The sequence below is a fragment of the Gopherus evgoodei genome, unplaced genomic scaffold, assembly GCF_007399415.2.
Source record: "Gopherus evgoodei ecotype Sinaloan lineage unplaced genomic scaffold, rGopEvg1_v1.p scaffold_37_arrow_ctg1, whole genome shotgun sequence".
Classification (NCBI taxonomy): domain Eukaryota; kingdom Metazoa; phylum Chordata; order Testudines; family Testudinidae; genus Gopherus; species Gopherus evgoodei.
In genome coordinates, this window is record NW_022060049.1 from 1,165,542 (window position 1) to 1,183,429 (window position 17,888).

At 64.9% G+C, this 17,888-nt stretch overlaps 1 protein-coding gene across 2 annotated transcripts in view; it reads left to right on the plus strand.

Annotated features, from left to right (window-relative positions):
* The window catches only part of NOTCH3 (notch receptor 3), a 47,408-nt gene extending 31,058 nt beyond the window's left edge, over positions 1-16,350 (plus strand). For both annotated transcript variants that reach the window (XM_030545486.1, XM_030545487.1), the window contains 19 exons: positions 592-711; positions 792-944; positions 2,702-2,930; positions 4,542-4,743; positions 5,109-5,262; positions 5,757-5,941; positions 6,634-6,766; positions 6,999-7,250; positions 7,575-7,687; positions 8,687-9,216; positions 9,915-10,235; positions 11,115-11,263; positions 11,457-11,679; positions 11,982-12,066; positions 12,355-12,517; positions 12,770-13,074; positions 13,490-13,637; positions 14,050-14,147; positions 14,452-16,350. In XM_030545486.1, the coding sequence (XP_030401346.1) occupies positions 592-711; positions 792-944; positions 2,702-2,930; positions 4,542-4,743; positions 5,109-5,262; positions 5,757-5,941; positions 6,634-6,766; positions 6,999-7,250; positions 7,575-7,687; positions 8,687-9,216; positions 9,915-10,235; positions 11,115-11,263; positions 11,457-11,679; positions 11,982-12,066; positions 12,355-12,517; positions 12,770-13,074; positions 13,490-13,637; positions 14,050-14,147; positions 14,452-15,774 (4,886 nt within the window). In that variant the 3' untranslated portion in view covers positions 15,775-16,350. The remainder of the gene's footprint in view (positions 1-591; positions 712-791; positions 945-2,701; positions 2,931-4,541; positions 4,744-5,108; positions 5,263-5,756; positions 5,942-6,633; positions 6,767-6,998; positions 7,251-7,574; positions 7,688-8,686; positions 9,217-9,914; positions 10,236-11,114; positions 11,264-11,456; positions 11,680-11,981; positions 12,067-12,354; positions 12,518-12,769; positions 13,075-13,489; positions 13,638-14,049; positions 14,148-14,451) is intronic.
* Positions 16,351-17,888: the final 1,538 nt, after the last annotated feature.

Here is a 17,888-nt window from a genome sequence, read left to right on the forward strand (position 1 = left end):
TGTGTTTGTGTGTGTGAGAGGTTCCTGTGGTTCTAGGAGGGGTGGTGGGGTATGGTGGGGGGGTCCCCATGTTCTGAGTGGGGTGGGGATTCCAGTGGTTCTGGAGGGAACAGGGGTCACCATGGTTCTGGGAGGTGTGCTATGGTGGGTGGGTGTCCCTGTGGTTCTGTGGTGTGTGGTGGGATGGGGGGGGTGTCTCCATGGTTTTGGCAGGTGTGCTGTGGTGGGTGGGGGTCCCTATGATTCTGGGATGTGTGGTGGGGCCAGGTGTGTGGGTCGCTGTGGTTCTGGGGTGGGTGGTGGTGGGGGTCTCTGTGGTTCTGGCAAGTGTGCTGTGGTGGGTGGGGTCGCAGTGGTTCTGAGGTGGGTGGTGGTGGGGGTCTCCGTGGTTCTGGCAGGTGTGCTATGGTGGGTGGGGCTTCCTGTGGTTCTGGGGTGTGTGGTTGTGGTTGGGGAGGTCGCTGTGGTTCTGGGACCCATGGCAGGGCAGTTCTTGTGTTGAGCAAGGCCTGTGGCCTGGGCAGAGGCCTCATGTTGACTCTGGGTGGGAGAGTCGGAACTGCTCTCACCATCGCCTCCTTCTGCCTGCAGGCCGCAACTGCGAGAACGTGCTGACACCCTGCTCCCCTAACCCCTGTGAGAATGGGGGGGTCTGCGACCACACCCCCGATTACGAGGGCTTCACCTGCAGCTGCCCCCCAGGCTGGCAAGGTACCATCCCTCTGCTCTGCCCCTCCCCTGTGGCCTCCCTGCCCCACCTGCTCTGACCTGTGCCCTTTCCCTCCCGCCAGGTCAGAGGTGCCACATGGATGTGAACGAGTGTGACCGGACCCCCTGCCGGAACCGGGGCACCTGCACCAACCTGCACGGCGGGTACAGCTGCACCTGCCGGCCGGGGTACACAGGCACCAACTGTGAGACAGACATTGACGACTGCTCCCCCAGTGAGTGCGGGGGAAGGGTTCACGTGCACTGGTCAGGGTACCGCACACCAGCTTGATTGGCTTTGCCACCCCACAGCCCAGCCAGGGCACCGTATGGAAACCCAGCCCTGCAGGCTGTGGGTGGGGGGCTCGGCAGGGGGTGCTCTCCCCTCGCAGTCCCTGCTGACCTGGTGCCCCAGAGTGGTTCTAGGGGGCGCTGTGCTATGGAGGAGGGGGCTCAGTAGGGGGTGCTCTCCCCTCGCAGTCCCTGCTGACCTGGTGCCCCAGGGTGGTAGTAGGGGGTGCTGTGCTGTGGAGCGGGGGGCTCAGTAGAGGATGCTCTCCGCTCGCAGTCCCTGCTGACCTGGTGCCCCAGGGTGGTGCTAGGGGGCGCTGTGCTCTGGAGGAGGGGGCTCAGTAGGGGGTGCTCTCCCCTCGCTGTCCCTGCTGACCTGGTGCCCCAGAGTGGTGCTAGGGGGTGCTGTGCTATGGAGGAGGGGGCTCAGTAGGGGGTGCTCTCCCCTTACCGTCTCTGCTGACCCGGTGCCCCAGAGTGGTGCTAGGGGGCGCTGTGCTATGGAGGAGGGGGCTCAGTAGGGGATGCTCTCCCCTTGCCGTCCCTGCTGACCCGGTGCCCCAGGGTGGTGCTAGGGGGCGCTGTGCTATGGAGGAGGGGGCTCAGTAGGGGGTGCTCTCCCCTCGCTGTCCCTGCTGACCCGGTGCCCCAGGGTGGTGCTAGAGGGCGCTGTGCTGTGGAGTGGGGGGCTCAGTAGGGGATGCTCTCCCCTTGCCGTCTCTGCTGACCCGGTGCCCCAGAGTGGTTCTAGGGGGCGCTGTGCTGTGGAGCGGGGGGCTCAGTAGAGGATGCTCTCCGCTCGCAGTCTCTGCTGACCCGGTGCCCCAGAGTGGTGCTAGGGGGCGCTGTGCTCTGGAGGAGGGGGCTCAGTAGGGGATGCTCTCCCCTCGCTGTCCCTGCTGACCTGGTGCCCCAGAGTGGTTCTAGGGGGCGCTGTGCTATGGAGGAGGGGGCTCAGTAGGGGGTGCTCTCCGCTCGCAGTCCCTGCTGACCTGGTGCCCCAGAGTGGTGCTAGGGGGTGCTGTGCTATGGAGGAGGGGGCTCAGTAGGGGGTGCTCTCCCCTTGCCGTCTCTGCTGACCTGGTGCCCCAGGGTGGTGCTAGGGGGCGCTGTGCTATGGAGGAGGGGGCTCAGTAGGGGGTGCTCTCCCCTCGCTGTCCCTGCTGACCTGGTGCCCCAGAGTGGTGCTAGGGGGCGCTGTGCTATGGAGGAGGGGGCTCAGTAGGGGGTGCTTTCTCCTCGCAGTCCCTGCTGACCCGGTTCCCCAGCATACTGCTAGGGGTGCTGTCCGACGGGAGGCACTGTTAATTGGAGATTTCCCACCAAGTCCTTGCTGTCCCATCATCCCGCCGTTCCTCATGGAATGCGCTGAAGCTGTCCTGGAAAAACCCTTCCTGAGGGCTGATCCTGGGCCTGCCCAGCCTGCTCATGCTGGGTTCTCCTTCCCCTCCTACCCAAGGGACTGGGCAGCAGGGCTATGGGGCTGGGGGACAGCCGCTGCTCCTTCCCCAGAGGGGGCTGGGTGAGTGAGTGGGGGAAGGGCTCTGGGAATGACAGGAATCTGGGGGTGAATCTCTCCCTGGGGATGCCTGCCCTGAATGCCCACGGGAGAGGGGAGGCCTGACTGGAGGCCATGAAGTGGCTGAGCTCCTCTGGCCCCTTCTGACACCGCCTCGTGACCCTGCCACTTACCTGCCCGCAGACCCCTGCCTGAATGGTGGCTCGTGCCAGGACGGCATCAGCTCCTTCTTGTGCACCTGCCTGCCGGGCTTCACGGGCCCGCGCTGTGCCAGCGAGACCAATGAATGCCTGAGCAGCCCCTGCCGCAACGGTGCCTCCTGCACTGACTACGTCAACAGCTTCACCTGCACCTGCGCCCCAGGCTGGGCCGGCCTGCACTGTGAGCACAACGTGCAGGAGTGCACCGACAGGTGAGTCAGTCCTCCCCTTCCCCCCCCACCGGACTAGGGACCCCCTCCCATGCCCTGGGCTGGGCCGGCCTGCACTGCGAAGGGGTGCACCGACAGGTGAGTCAGTCCTCTCCCTTCCCCCCGCCCCCCGACCAGGGACCCCCTCCCATCCTCTGGGCTTGGCTGGCCCACACTGCGAGCACAACGTGCAGGAGTGCACTGACAGGTGAGTCAGTCCTCCCCTTCTCCCCCCCCCGCCCCCCACCAGGGACCCCCTCCCATCCTCTGGGCTTGGCTGGCCCACACTGCGAGCACAACGTGCAGGAGTGCACTGACAGGTGAGTCAGTCCTCCCCTTCTCCCCCCCCGCCCCCCACCAGGGACCCCCTCCCATCCTCTGGGCTTGGCTGGCCCACACTGCGAGCACAACGTGCAGGAGTGCACCGAGAGGTGAGTCAGTCCTCCCCCTTCCCTGCCCCCCACCAGGGACCCCCTCCCATCCTCTGGGCTTGGCTGGCCCACACTGCGAGCACAACGTGCAGGAGTGCACTGACAGGTGAGTCAGTCCTCCCCTTCTCCCCCCCCACCCCCCACTAGGGACCCCCTCCCATCCTCTGGGCTTGGCTGGCCCACACTGCGAGCACAACGTGCAGGAGTGCACCGAGGTGTGAGCCCCCCCCATCTGATCGGGGACCCCCCTCCTATTCCCTGGGCTGGGCCGGCCTGCACTGCGAGCACAACCGACAGGTGAGTCAGTCCTCCTCCCCCCCCCCCCCCGACCAGGGACCCCCTCCCATCCTCTGGGCTTGGCTGGCCCACACTGCGAGCACAACGTGCAGGAGTGCACTGACAGGTGAGTCAGTCCTCCCCTTCTCCCCCCCCACCCCCCACTAGGGACCCCCTCCCATCCTCTGGGCTTGGCCGGCCCACACTGCGAGCACAAAGTGCAGGAGTGCACCGAGAGGTGAGCCCCCCCCCCCCCGACCGGGGACCCCCCTCCCATTCCCTGGGCTGGGCCGGCCCACACTGCGAGCACAACGTGCAGGAGTGCACCGAGAGGTGAGCCCCCCCCCCCCCCCGACCGGGGACCCCCTCCCATCCTCTGGGCTTGCCTGGCCTACAGTGCAAGCACAACGTGCAGGAGTGCACTGAGAGGTGAGGGCCCCCCCACCGACCGGGGACCCCCCTCCCATTCCCTGGGCTGCACACTGTGAGCACAACGTGTAAGAGTGCACCAACAGGTAAGCATGTCCTCTCCCCCCCGAAAGCCTCCCCTGGGCTGCCCTGTGAGCTCAAGGTGTAGGGGTGCACTGACAGGTGAGCCCCAGCCCCCATCAGGGAGCATCCTCATCTCCCTGTCCCCAGAGGACCCCTATCTGCAAGGAGCTTCATCCCTTCAGAGGGAACCTTGCCCCTGGGATTCTTGGCACCAGCTTACCTCAGCGCGGCCAGGCCCGGACCCCCAGCCAGTCAGTGCCGGGAGCCCTTGAGAGAGTGGTGCCAGGGCAGTGGGGTGGGGGTGGTTGTAGGGGGGCAGGGGACAAACGGGAGGAGTGGGGGTGTTTCTGGGGGTCAGGGGTTGTACTGATGGGTAGCGAATGGGGCATCGAGTTAACTGCCTGTGACCCTGCAGCTCCTGCTTCAATGGCGGCACCTGCCTGGATGGAGTGAACTCCTACACGTGCCGGTGCCGTGCCGGCTTCACGGGCACCCACTGCCAGCATGAGATCGATGAGTGCCAGTCCCAGCCCTGCCTCAATGGGGGCATCTGCCTGGATGGCGTGGAGTCTTACCGCTGCACCTGCCCCCAGGGCTACACAGGTGCCCAGTGCCAGGTGAGCCCTGCGCTGGGGGTGGGCAGTGGCCCGGCAGGGAGGGGCAAGGACACAAGGTCCCAGCGTCTGGGGAGGGTGAACATGAGGCCTGGCATTGTCAGGGGAGCCTGGCCTCGGGCAGGGGAGGAATCCAACAGCCCAGTGCAGTTGGGGGGTGGGAGGCAGGGGCCAGGGCCTTGGCGTCAGGGGAGAATCCAACACCCCAGTCCAGTGGGGGCCAGGGGCCTGGCCTGTGGGGAGATCCAACACCCAAATGTGGTTGAGGGCGGGGACCTGGCATTGCTGGAGCCCAGCCAGGGCTATATTGGTTCCCCAGGTCGCGTCCCACCAGAGTACATTGTCCCCTAACTCCCCCTCTCTTGCAGACCCTGGTGGACTGGTGCAGGCGCTCGCCCTGCCAGAACGGGGGCCGCTGCGTGCAGACGGGCACGGCCCTGACCTGTGAGTGCCCGGGGGGCTGGACCGGCCGCTACTGTGACATTCCCAACGTCTCCTGCGAGGTGGTGGCAGCTCATCGAGGTGAGGGCACCCCTGGGCAGGACTGACCCCCACTGGTCCCTGCCAGGCTGGGCAGGGAGGGGTCTGTCCTTGGCAGGCACCGCCCTCGCTCAGGGATCTGGGTCTCCCGTGCCCTTGAAAGATGTGGGGAGAGTTGGGGGCAGCTATTGCATGGAGCTGTCAGCTCAAGTATAGCGTGTCCCCTGCCCTGCCCCCACTGGGCCCTGCTGTCCCAGTCACACCTGCTCCAGCAATGCTCTTGGTACCCTCACAGCTATCCCCAGCTCTGGGAGGGAAGGGGGGAGGGTCTAGTGGTTAGAGCCGGGGGAGCTGTGAGTCAGGACTCCTGGGTTCTATCCTCAGCTCTGGGAGGGGCTGGGGGAATCTAGTGGTTAGAGCAGCGGGGGCTGACAGCCAGAGTCCCTCTCCTCTCCGTGCCATGGTTTCCCCTGTTGGAGCTGCGCTGGGCCTGTGGGCCGGGCACAAGGCATCAAGTCTCTATCTATCTGGGGCAGGGGTCTCCAAGGAACAGGTGTGTCACTACCGGGGCCAGTGCGTCGATGCTGGCAACACCCACTACTGCCTGTGCAAGGAAGGCTACACGGGCAGCTACTGTGAGAGCGAGGTCAACCCCTGCCAGCCCAACCCCTGCCAGCATGGCGCCTCCTGCCACAGCTTCATAGGCAGCTACGACTGTGAGGTGAGCCCCAGGGACGGGGGCTGCATGAAGGGGCTCCAGGCGCTGCCACCAGCTCTAGCCAGGCTGCTAGGGCGGGAAAGCTGCAGGAGTTGTGCCCCTCCTCCCCCGCCACGAGGGCAGCTGGGCCAAGGGGGTACTGAGCAAGGCACATTCAGATGGGCTTACCTCGGAGCAGGGCAGCCAAGAGTGGTCTGAGCATGGGCCTGGGAGCCAGGACTCCTGGGTTCTGTCTCCGGCTTTGGGAAGGGAGCAGGGTCTAGTGGTTGGAACAGAAGTGCTGGGAGCCAAGATGTCTGGGTTCTATTCCTGGCTCTGGAAGGGCAGTGGGATCTAGTAGTTGGAAAGGGGGGAGATCTGGGGCCAGGACTCCTGGGTTCTCTCCCTGGCTCTGGAAGGGCAGTGGGATCTAGTGGTTACAATGGGGGCCTGGGAGTCAGGACTCCTGGGTTCTCTCCCTGGCTCTGTTGTTGACAGTTTGTGCTGTGAGGTGAGTCCTCCTTCTCCCCCTGATGTTGCTCCATTGCTCCCCACAGCAGTGGAGAGGGGTTGGTGGTGGCAGCATGTGGCCTTATTTAACCCCTCTGTGGCTGGAGGGGGTGGAGCTGAGGGGCTCGGCAGCCCTAAGGTGGGGCCCTCAGGAGTGGAGCTGGGGCCCAGGGCCCTGACTGGGCTGTGTCTGTCTCTCCCTGCAGTGCCCACCAGGGTTCGAGGGCAAGAACTGTGAGTACGACATTGACGAGTGCCAGTCCCACCCCTGCCAGAACGGGGGCTCCTGCATCGACCTCATCGGGCGCTACATCTGCTCCTGCCCACCGGGAACCCTAGGTAAGGCCAAGCCGGGCTAGTGGCCAGGCACCGTGGGGGGCAATGGGAGGCAGGTTACTGGGGAAGGGGGTGGCTCTGGTTACTCCCAGGAGGGAGGGTACCTGTAAGACAGGGGGCTCAGGTTAGGGGACGGGGCCTGGTTTCCTTGGGGGGCCAGATCTCCACAGGATGGGGTGGTTGGGGTGCTCTGGTTATGCCAGGGGCTGCAAGGGCTCTGCCCCCTGCCCCCCAGGTGTCCTGTGCGAGATTAACGAGGACGATTGCGCTGCGAGCCCTGGCAGCCGGGCACCCAAGTGCCTGAACAACGGGACGTGTGTGGACCGGGTAGGTGGCTACCGCTGCAACTGCCCCCCGGGCTACACGGGCGAGCGCTGCGAGGGCGACATCAACGAGTGCCTGGCCAAGCCCTGCCTGCCCCAACGCACGCTGGACTGTGTGCAGGGCGCCAACGACTTCCACTGCGTGTGCAAGCCGGGCTACACGGGTGAGTGTGCTGAGGGGTGGTGCTACACCCAGGCAAGGGGCAGGGCTTCACGGGGTGTTTACACCAGGGGCACAGGTGCATGTCAATGGGGTGCACTCATTGCAGGGTGGGAGAAGGGGAAACCCCTGGGGGGGTGGGACTCTCTAGGCTTGGGGTCTGGCTGGCACAGGGAGGCTGGGGGTCTGTGCAACCATGAGGGGCTGAGCTGTGGGAAGGTGGCGGTTCTGGGAGCAGTGCTGGAGGTGGGGTAGGAGGGCAGATCCCCTCTCCCTGGACTCTCCATGACCCCTCCCTGGGCCCCTTCCCCCCTGCTTCCCCCCGCAGGCCGGCGCTGCCAGAACATCGTGAACACATGTGAGTCTCAGCCCTGCCAGAACGGTGGTCAGTGCAAGATGACGGTGAACACGCCGCTGGGCTACACCTGCCGCTGCCCCCCGGTGAGTGCCCTGCGTGGGAAGGTGCAGGGCGCTGGGCGCCTGCCCTTGGCTGTGCACAGCCTGGAGTCTTCCAGGCCAAGGGAATGGGGCTGGGGGCCTGCTTTGCCATTCCAGTCCTGGAGCTACAGGATGGGCTCTGATCTGAAGAGGGGCATCTTGGTTCTGGTGCTGCAGGGGAGGGTTTAGGTGTTGGTCCTGGTGCCCCAGGGGAGCAGGCTGGTCCTGCTGTGGGAGTGGGTTCTCATGTCATGGGGGAGGCGGGGGCAGGGGCAGTTTCCATGGCACTTGAGGATGGGGTGGGGTAGGGTTCCCATGGCACCTGGGGAGGTGGATAATCAGCTGAACATGAGCGCCCAGTGCAACTCTATGGCCAAAGGAGCTAACACAATCCTGGGATGCCCAGACGGGCATAGAGAGGTTCTCTTACCTTGTACCTGGCACTAGTGCAGCAGCTGCCAGACTCCTGTGCGCAGTGCTGGTCCCACAGTGCAGGGATGCTTGTACATTGGTGAGGGTCAGAGGGGATCCCCGAGAATGGCGGAAGGATCCGAAGAGCAAGGAGTTCGAGCAGTTCAGCTTCCCAGAGGGAAAGGGGCAGGGAGTGGAGCCCAGGCTGGGCTCCTGGGCCTAGTGACTGACATGTGATGTGATGTAGCGGCTGGGAGCTGGACACGTTCAGACTGGAAACAGCTCCTGGAATGGGCCAGCAAGGAAAGGGCTGGGCTGGGTTCTCCACCCCGTGCCGTTTGCAGTGGAGCTGGGCTGTGGGTCTAGCTGCTCTGCACTTGGTCACACAGGAATTAGTTCAGGCCTTGTGATATACAAGCCAGGTGGAGGGGCCCGTTCTGGTCTGGGTCCTGGTGCTGCTGGATGAGGAGATCCTGGTTCTGGGTCAGTTTTGGTCCAGGTCCCAGCGCTGCTGGGCAAGCAGGAGGTGGTTCTGGCCTGTGGCCTGGTCCCAGTGCCATCTCTCTCACCCTCTTCCCTGCCTCTCCCCAGAACTATTCCGGGCCCAACTGTGAGCGAAGCGTGCTGTCATGTCGGGAGCTTGCCTGCTTCAACGGGGGCAGCTGCCAGCACACAGTGCTGGGTGCCCGCTGCTCCTGCCTGCCGGGCTTCACTGGCTCTGACTGCCGCCTGCGAGCCAACAGCAGCTGCACCAGTGCGCCCTGCCTCAGCGGGGGCACCTGCGTGGAAATGTCCTGGCCTCCCCATTTCCAGTGCCTCTGCCCCAGTGGCTTCTCCGGCCTGCACTGCGAGCAGAAGCTGCAGCAGCTCCTGGAGCTGCAGTGCCTGCAGGAGGAGTGCGCTGCCAAGGCTGGAGATTCCTACTGCGACAAGGAGTGCAACAGCCCTGCCTGCAAGTGGGACGGGGGCGACTGCTCCCTGCTGGTGGGCGACCCCTGGCAGCAGTGTGAGGAGAGCCAGTGCTGGCAGTTGTTCAACAACAGCCAGTGCGACGAGGACTGCAACACGGCCGCGTGCCTCTACGACAACTTCGACTGCAAGAGCCACGACCGCAGCTGCAAGTAAGGGGGGCGCTGGGCTGGGGGGGCAGGGCAATGGGCCAGGGAGGTGCTGGGGGGGACTCTACACAAGACATTCTCCCTTCAGAGTCCGCACTTGCTCCAGTGTGGTGCTGGGGGGCACTGTGCTGTAGGGGGTGCTTCCCCACCACAGTGTCCCGCCGTGGTGAGTGTGTGCTGTGCACCTAGGGGTGTTGTCTTGTGTAGGACACATGAAAATGAGGGCCTGGGCAGTCGTCCCCAGTGCAGATCCCATGGCTTTTGCCAGGGTTGAGGCTTTAATCCTGGTGCTGTGCCCAGGTGGGGCATGGAGGCTGTTTATACAGGGACCCCTCGCCTGGCGCTGAGATGTGCTTCCCTGTGGGGTGGCGTGTGGGAGGAGTATTTATACAGGGATCTCTTGCCCAGCTGAGGTGCAGCCCCCTCTGGTGTGGGGCCTGGGGGCTGTTTATACAGGAACCCCTCCCGTGGCTCTGGGGTGGAGCACGGGACTGTGCGAGCTAAAACTCCCTGCTGGCTGAAGACGGCTGTGGGTACTGGAGCCGTGTCCAAGATGTTTCTCACTGTGTGATGCAGTCTCTCCTGCAGGAGCCAAGTGACCCGGGTGCCCAGTGGGACTGAGGGGGGCTTGCCAGAATGGGGCGGGGCTGGGGGCTGGGTGGGGCTGTGCGCTGACCATGCCTTCCCTTCTCCCCCCCAAGCCCTGTGTATGAGAAGTACTGCTCGGACCACTTCGCTGACGGGCAGTGCGACCAGGGCTGCAACACTGAGGAGTGTGGCTGGGATGGGCTGGACTGTGCCCGCGAAATGCCGGAGCACCTGGCCAGCGGTGTGCTGGTCATCACCGTGCTGCTGCCCCCCGACGAGCTGCGCAGGACCAGCACCACCTTCCTGCAGAAGCTGAGCGCCATCCTGCACACCTCGTTGCGCTTCCGCCTCGACAGGGACGGCAACTACATGATCGAGCCCTTCTACCGGCCCAGCCGCCTCCGTCGCCGTGAGCTGGGCCGTGAGGTCATTGGGTGAGCTGTGGGCCGCAGCTGGGGCGGGGGAGGCACAGCTCCTCAGGCTGCAGCCATTGGGAGTGTGGGGGCGATGTGGCCACAGGGAGTGGCAGGGAGATTTGGGCCACAGCCAGGAGGTGGGGGGAAGAGACAGCCCTGTGGGCCACATCCATAGGGATTTGGGCAGAGATGCAGTGCTGTGGGCCACAGCCAGGGGATGGGGGAGAGAAACAGCCCTGAGCCACGGGGGGAGGGGGGAAGATGTAGCCGCATGGGCTGCAGCGGGGGAGGGAGCCGAGGGCCTGGGATCCTGGCCTTTGGGGGCTGGTACGGGGAGATGGTGCAAAGGTGGGGCTGGTTAGCGCTTTGTGGGGCTGGCACTGGGAGTGGGAGCCAGTGCCAGCGGAGGCAGCCAGCCCTGGGGCAGGCACTAGGAAGGTGTCTGTTGACTTGCACCACAACAGCCCTTTGCTCCTAGAGGTGTCCCGCAGCTGCCTTCAATCAACAGTCGAGTTCGCCGCCTGCTCTGATGCGGGTCTCGAGGTGGCTCAGCTGGTGCCTGTCACCCGCTCCCTGTGCTCTCTGGGGGCAGCATCCAGGAGTCTTGCCTCCTGCCCAGCCCTGGGACCCAGATGGGAGTGGGTAGGGACAGGGAGAGCACAACAGTGCTAAGCAGCTGCTGGCAGCCTGGCAGAGACCACATGGTCCATAGGACCAAGCCCCCACTCCCTGGGCCATGCCTGCTCTGGGACGTGCACAGCCCTTGCTGCAGGGAGTGCTGAACCAGCCCTGCCCCAGGGCTCCATGTGGGGCAAGGGATGCCCAGGCCCCCTACAGTCTGGGCCTTGGCACCACTATGGGCGAGGCCACTGGTAACTGTCCCCCTCCCTGCCCCAGCTCCGTGGTCACTCTGGAGATTGACAACCGTCTCTGCGTCCAGGCCTCAGACAAATGCTTCCCTGATGCGCGCAGTGCTGCTGACTACCTGGCTGCACTGGCCGCTGTCGAGCGCCTGGAGTTCCCCTACCCCATCAAGGCTGTGCACAGTGAGTGCAGGTGGGGCCGGGGCCAGGGGTTGGAGTTTGAGTGCAGGGCTCTCAAGAGGGGGTGGGGTGAGTGGGGGAGGTGGGGTGAGTGAAAGGGGCTGGGATATAGGGAGGGGGCAGAGTGAGTGGGGGGGTGGAGTGAGTAGGGGTGGGGTATCAAGAGGCAGGGTCTGACTCCCGTCCACTCTTGCAGGTGACAAGCTGCAGCCGAAGCCCCCGGACTCCGTGCCCCTGGTGCCCCTGGTGGTGGTGGCAGCGGCCGTGATCCTGCTGGTGATCCTGGTGCTGGGGGTGCTGGTGGCACGGCGGAAGCGGGAGCACAGCACGCTCTGGTTCCCCGAGGGCTTCAGCCTGAAGAAGGAGAACAGCAACAAAAACCGTCGGGAGCCCGTGGGCCAGGACGCCTTGGGCATGAAGTATGGGACTTGCCCTCACGGGGCCAAGCCCACAGCCTGCTCCCCACACCCAGGCCTGGAGCCTGGGGGATCCCCACTCTCTGCAGCAGCATGGGGGATTTTACCTGCTGCAGGCCCCCACCACTACTACCATTACCAGAGGGCAGCATGCAGACCATCTCTGCCTGCACGCCCCATGGCTGCCCAATGCCTTGTGCTGGGAGGATGTCCTAAGAGTGGCCCCCTGAAACCCTGGGTGGGTGGGGTGGAAGGCAGGGGCTGCGTGGCAGGGGCTGGGGTCTAAGCTCTGGGCTTCCCTCTAGGAACATCAGCAAAGGGGAAAGCCTGATGGGGGAACACTCAGATGACTGGATGGATGCAGAGTGCCCAGAGGCCAAGAGACTCAAGGTACCAACACCTGTGGACCAGCTGCGAGCTCTGGCTTGCTGTGGGCCAGATGAGTGATGGGCGCTGGACTCAGTGACGTGGGGGAGGAGGGATGCGGGGCTCAGTGACGCGCCGGGGTGGGGGAGTCCTGATGAATCCCAGGGGTTGCACTGAACCCCTTGCTCAGAGCCGCATAGGTTCATAACACAAATCCCATCTTGGGAAGGTGGAGGGGATGGGGGAATGGGAGCCCCCAGCAGGTCTGGGGCAGGATCTACCAGCTCTATGATTGGTTGTGCTCTCCCCCAGGTGGAGGAGCCGAGCGGGGACTCAGAAGACCCTGTGGACTGCCGCCAGTGGACACAGCATCACTTGGTGGCAGCTGACATCCGCATGCCTCCATCCATGGCCCTGACACCACCCCAGGGCGAGTTCGACACCGACTGCATGGATGTCAATGTCAGGGGGCCAGGTAAGGGGGCATGCTCCATCTCAGGGACTGCAGCTCCCAGCATGCAGTGCAGGCATGCTGCACCCTGGGAGAAGTAGCATCACTGAGGAACTTTGGATGGAGTAGTAGCTCATGCATATGCAGCTGACCACAAGCCCCAGCATGCACCACTGCCCCAGTTCAGCCACACAGCATGCTGGGAGTTGTGATCTCTCATGCTGGAGCCCCTGGGGCAGCCCCCAGTTAACCCCTTGGTGGTGGCTCTCCTTGCAGATGGCTTCACTCCGCTCATGCTGGCCTCGTTCTGCGGGGGCGGTGTGGAGACCGACCTGGCCGAGGAGGATGAGGCTGACGACTCCTCAGCCAACATCATCTCGGACCTCATCTGCCAGGGCGCCAACCTGAGCGCCCAGACGGACCGCACGGGTGAGACTGCGCTGCACTTGGCTGCCCGCTACGCCCGGGCTGACGCCGCCAAGCGCCTGCTGGATGCCGGTGCTGACACCAATGCCCAGGACAACACGGGCCGCACGCCACTGCACGCTGCGGTGACTGCCGACGCCCAGGGCGTCTTCCAGGTGAGACCCTATACCCCCACCGTGATGCCGATGCCCAGGGCATCTTCCAAGTGAGACCCCATCCATGATGCCGACACCTAGGGCCGTCTAGATGAGACCCCTTCCCCCACTCACCCTGCGGGACCGCCAGTGCCTAGGGCATCTTCCAGGTGAGCTCCTGCCTTCCCTCACCCACCTGGGATGGGCCCCAGTTGCTCACTCTCCACCAGAGCTCCCCCACGCTGTTGTCTTCCACTGGAGCCCCCCGTCCCCACATCCTTGGCCAAGCCCCTGGGCAACCCTGCCCTTGCTAGAACAACCCCCTGGAGAGCTCCCACTCTGTCCACACTGGGAGGGCTCCGAGGGCCCCTGGCTGTGCCCATGCTGGGCTGGGCAGGGTTTCCCAGGTTTGGCTCACAACAGCCCTGCCTGGCAGATCCTGATCCGGAACCGCTCCACGGACCTGGATGCCCGCATGGTGGATGGCTCCACGGCACTAATCCTGGCTGCCCGGCTGGCCGTGGAGGGAATGGTGGAGGAGCTCATTGCCTGCCACGCAGACGTCAACGCTGTGGATGAGCTGGGTATGGGGCAGCTTCCTGCCATTGGGGGTCTCTGCTGAGGCCCACCCCCAGCTTCCCCTGGGGAAGGGCCTGGCTGTGGGTATAGGGGCTCAGCTCTCCACCCCCAGCATGAGCTCACTGTGGGGCTTTGGTGACATGGGAGGGCACTGCCAACCTGTGAGGATTTGGGAGGGGCTGTGCAGGGGGAGGAGCCCAGGGCTGGGCTAGCCAGGAGCTGCGGATAGTGACTGAGGGGCACCAGTAGAGCTGGCGGGAGCAGGGGGCTGCGGGTTGGGACTGAGGGGCGCACTGGCAGAGCTGTGAAGGGAGGGGGGGAGCCCAGGGCTGGGCTAGCAGGGCTGCAGGTCAGGACTGAGGGGCAGCGGGGGGATGGACCAGCAGAGAGCCTCCTCTCATGGCTTGGTTCCCCCAGGTAAATCTGCGCTGCACTGGGCCGCGGCCGTGAACAACGTGGAGGCCACGATCGCGCTGCTGAAGAATGGGGCCAACAAGGACATGCAGGACAGCAAGGTGAGTGGCGGGCAGGATGGGCAGGCGAGCAAGGCCTGGCTGTTGTTCACCCCGCAGGCCCCGCCCACAATGGGGGCCTCCACTGTGCCTTCTTCATAGAGCCTCTGGGCCGAGCACCAGGACATGCTGCTCCTGTGCTGGGGAGGGGGAGCCCCGTGTGCCCAGGGCCCGACCCTGGCTCCAAAGCCCCAGCACAGAGGGCTGTGGGCATCTCCCAGTCCTGCCCTGGCATTCCCAGTGCTCCAGGGATGAGGGCAGCCCCCTCAGCACAGTCTGAGCCCCGCTGTGCCCCCTGTCCCCCCAGGAGGAGACCCCGCTGTTCCTGGCCGCTCGGGAGGGCAGCTACGAGGCAGCCAAGATCCTGCTGGATCACTTTGCCAACCGGGAGATCACAGACCACATGGACCGGCTGCCGCGGGACATCGCCCAGGAGCGGATGCACCACGACATTGTGCGCCTGCTGGATGAGTACAACACGGTGCGCAGCCCGCAGGGAGCACTGCCCCCCGGCCACACCATGTCCCCACTTATGTGCCCTCCCAACAGCTTCCTGCCCAGCCTCAAGCCCACGCCACAGGGCAAGAAGAGCCGGCGGCCCAGCGCCAAGAACACGGCAGGGGCAGGCAGCAGCGCCAGCCTGGCCAAGGAGGCCAAGGGGCGTAGCAAGAAGCTGAGCTTGGAGTGCCAGGGCTCCCTGCTGGAGAGCTCAGTCACTCTGTCACCCGTCGACTCGCTGGACTCTCCCTATGTGGCCAACCCCACCTCGCCTGTCCTGGCCTCTCCTGGCGTCTTCCACCCAGGCAGCTCCTCCATGTCAGTGGGCTCCACGCCCATGGTACATGGCCTGATGGACGGGCCCTTTGCCGTCAGCCTGGCGCGGCTCAGCGACCTGGGCGAGGTGGCATCGGCCCAAAGCACCATCCTCTCCATGAACCGGGTCTCCATGCCTTCGCTGCCACGCCAGCCCGGCTGCGTGGGGCTCAGCCTGGGCATGGTGAGCCCGGTGGCGGTGCCCTTCGACTGGCACACCCGTGTCCCCACCTCCCAGTGCAACCCAGTCATCGGGGTGGTGCATCCGGCTGCCTCCCACCCCAACCTGCACCAGCCAGCCCAGCCCTTCCCACAGGGGCTGCTGCTGCCCAACCACCTGGCCATGGTGCACAGCTCCCAGGTGCTGGCTGCCCCCAGCCCTGCCAAGGAGCAGACCCCGCCGGCAGCCACCCCTGGGCAGCCCATGCCCCCACCGCCCCCTGCGGCACCCACCCTGGGCCACGCCAGCCAGCCTATCTCGCCCAAGGAGGGGCAGGGGGGTGCACGCCCAGGCCCCCCACCGCCTCCCCAGTATTACAAGGCACCCAGTGGGCAGGGGGCAGAAGATTACCCCACACCCCCTTCGCAGCACAGCTACACCCCCAGCCAAGACGGCACCCCCAAGCACTACCTGCACCTCCGCAGCGAGCACCCCTACCTGACGCCCTCGCCTGAGTCCCCTGAGCAGTGGGCCAGCCCCTCACCTCACTCACTGTCCGACTGGTCCGAGTCCACCCCCAGCCCGGCTGTGCTGGGGCCCCCCCAGCCCCTCTCCCACCTGCCCGACCAGCCCACCAAGATGCAGGTGTTTGCGTGAGGGCAGGGGGGAGGGGGCCAAGGCCCCAAGCCCCTCTCTCTGTCCCCCTGACCTCCTTCCTGGGGGAGCCCCTCACTCGCCCCCAGGCCCTGCCTCCTGGAGACACCCCCCCTTGTGTTTTTTAATAAGAAAAATGTCAAATGTAAAAAGGAAATGATCCCTCTCTCTGTGGGTGGGGGCTGTGGGCTCCCCCACAACTGCCATGGGGGGGGAGGGGGGTCTAGCTATGCCCTGACTCCCCATCTCCCTGGTGAGGGGTGTTGGTCTTTTTTAAAAAAAAATCTTTGTATAGAAAAAAAGTCATTTAAACAAGCGCTTTATTTTTACAAAATATTATATGTAAAGTGTCCAGTAGGTGTTGCTAAAGCACCATAGGCAGGGGTGGGGCTGCAGCGGGGGAGGGTGATCCCTGGCCTCCCCCGTCCCCCCACTGTTGCTCGGTGGGCAGCGTGCCCCCCACGTTGGGGAGGAGCCCGCTCACTGTAATTGTGTACTGCATATGCGGCGCTAGCCTGTGGTTGCTGTCCAGGGCACAGCCCCCCCCCGCACTCCCCGCAATGCGGGGTGCTGAGCCCCCACCCCCAGCCCCCCTGCTCAGGGCCCTCCGCAATGCGGGGGGACTGAGCCCCCCACTGCCCCGAGCTCCCTGCCTGAGGCTGAGCCCCCCCAGGTCCCCTGCCCTCCCCGTCCTGTTTCTTGGCACTTCATCACATTCCAGGTTAATTTATTCCTTGGAGATGCCGCTGCTCAAGTGGGGCCTGTCTGGTGGGGGGCTCCGGCCAGCGGTGGGGGGCTGCCAGCTGCTTTTGGTGTCTGCCTCCCCCGTGGCACCACTGCCACCCCCACCCTGGGCACAGCTGATTGGGATCGGCGGCACCTGTCCTCCATGGCTGATCCCACCCCCTCTGCCCTACAATGGCAGCTTGGCCTCCCACCGTGGCCCCACCCGTGGTACGATGCCAGGCAGTGAACTGACAGCCAGCTGGGCTCCGTCTCCTGTGTACATTCCCCACCTGACTCGCCTGTCCATGGCTCTGGGAGCAGGGGCTGGGGAGGAGCCTGGTGGCCGGGCACAGCTCCTGCCACTCGCTGTAGCATAGACAAAGTGTAGCTCATTTTTAAACTATTTTTTAAATCTCTGTTTAAATCGAGTAGCTTTGAACCAACTGGGTGCCGCTGTACAGAGCTTGGCCCTGCGCTTAACCTCCCTGGGACGTGCGGTACCGGGGCCTTGCCCGTCCCTGCACCTACGCCCCCTGGGACCCGCTGTGCAGAGCCGCCCTGCCCCTGACTCCCCTGGGACCCACTGTGCAGAGCCGGCCCTGCCCCCGACTCCTCTGGGACCCGCTGTGCAGAGCCCACCCCGCACCTAAGCCCCGGGACCCCCTGTACAGGGACCCTCACCTTCATCCCTGCCCTCCCACATAACCCTGCTGGGACCCACTGCAGAGCTTGCCCCTACACCTAATCCCCCTGGGACCTGCTGTACAGGGGCCCCCATCCCTGCCCCTGCCCCCTGGGATCCGCTGTACAGAGCCCACCCTGCCCCTATCCCCCTGGGACCCGCTGTACAGAGACCGGCCCCACTGCACCTAATAAAGCTGTAGTTAACAAGGAACCTGTCTCTGCCCCCATTCTGTGTGCCTGTTCTCCCCCCCCTCCCCACTTGCGCCGTTTGCCATACCCAGGGCCTTGCCGTGGCTCTGGTTTGGGGTGGAGCGGCTGCTGTGGGTCAGCTCCAGTCCTGGGCTGATCTTGGTTGGTTATAGCAGCCTGTTTCCCTGGGGTCATCTGGGCTGGTCCCCGCCGAGCAGTTCAAAGCCACAGTGGCAGTGCCACCTGGGCCTCTGCCGGGGGCTCCTAGCAGTTGTCTGTGGCCTGAAGCGCTGTGGTTGAGCGGTGGGGCCCTGGGGGAGAGTCATGGTTGCACACTCCAGGACAAAGAGCAGCTGGCAGAAATGCCCATGTCCACCTCTCCCCCCCCCCAACTCCCTGTGTGAGCTCTGTGCTCAAATGTTCTCTCTGCGCTTCCCCAGGTGCTGGAGCTCTGCCTCCCCGCTGCACCCCATCTCCTAGCCCCTTGCCCTGGCTCAGCACTGACTTGCCATGGGTGC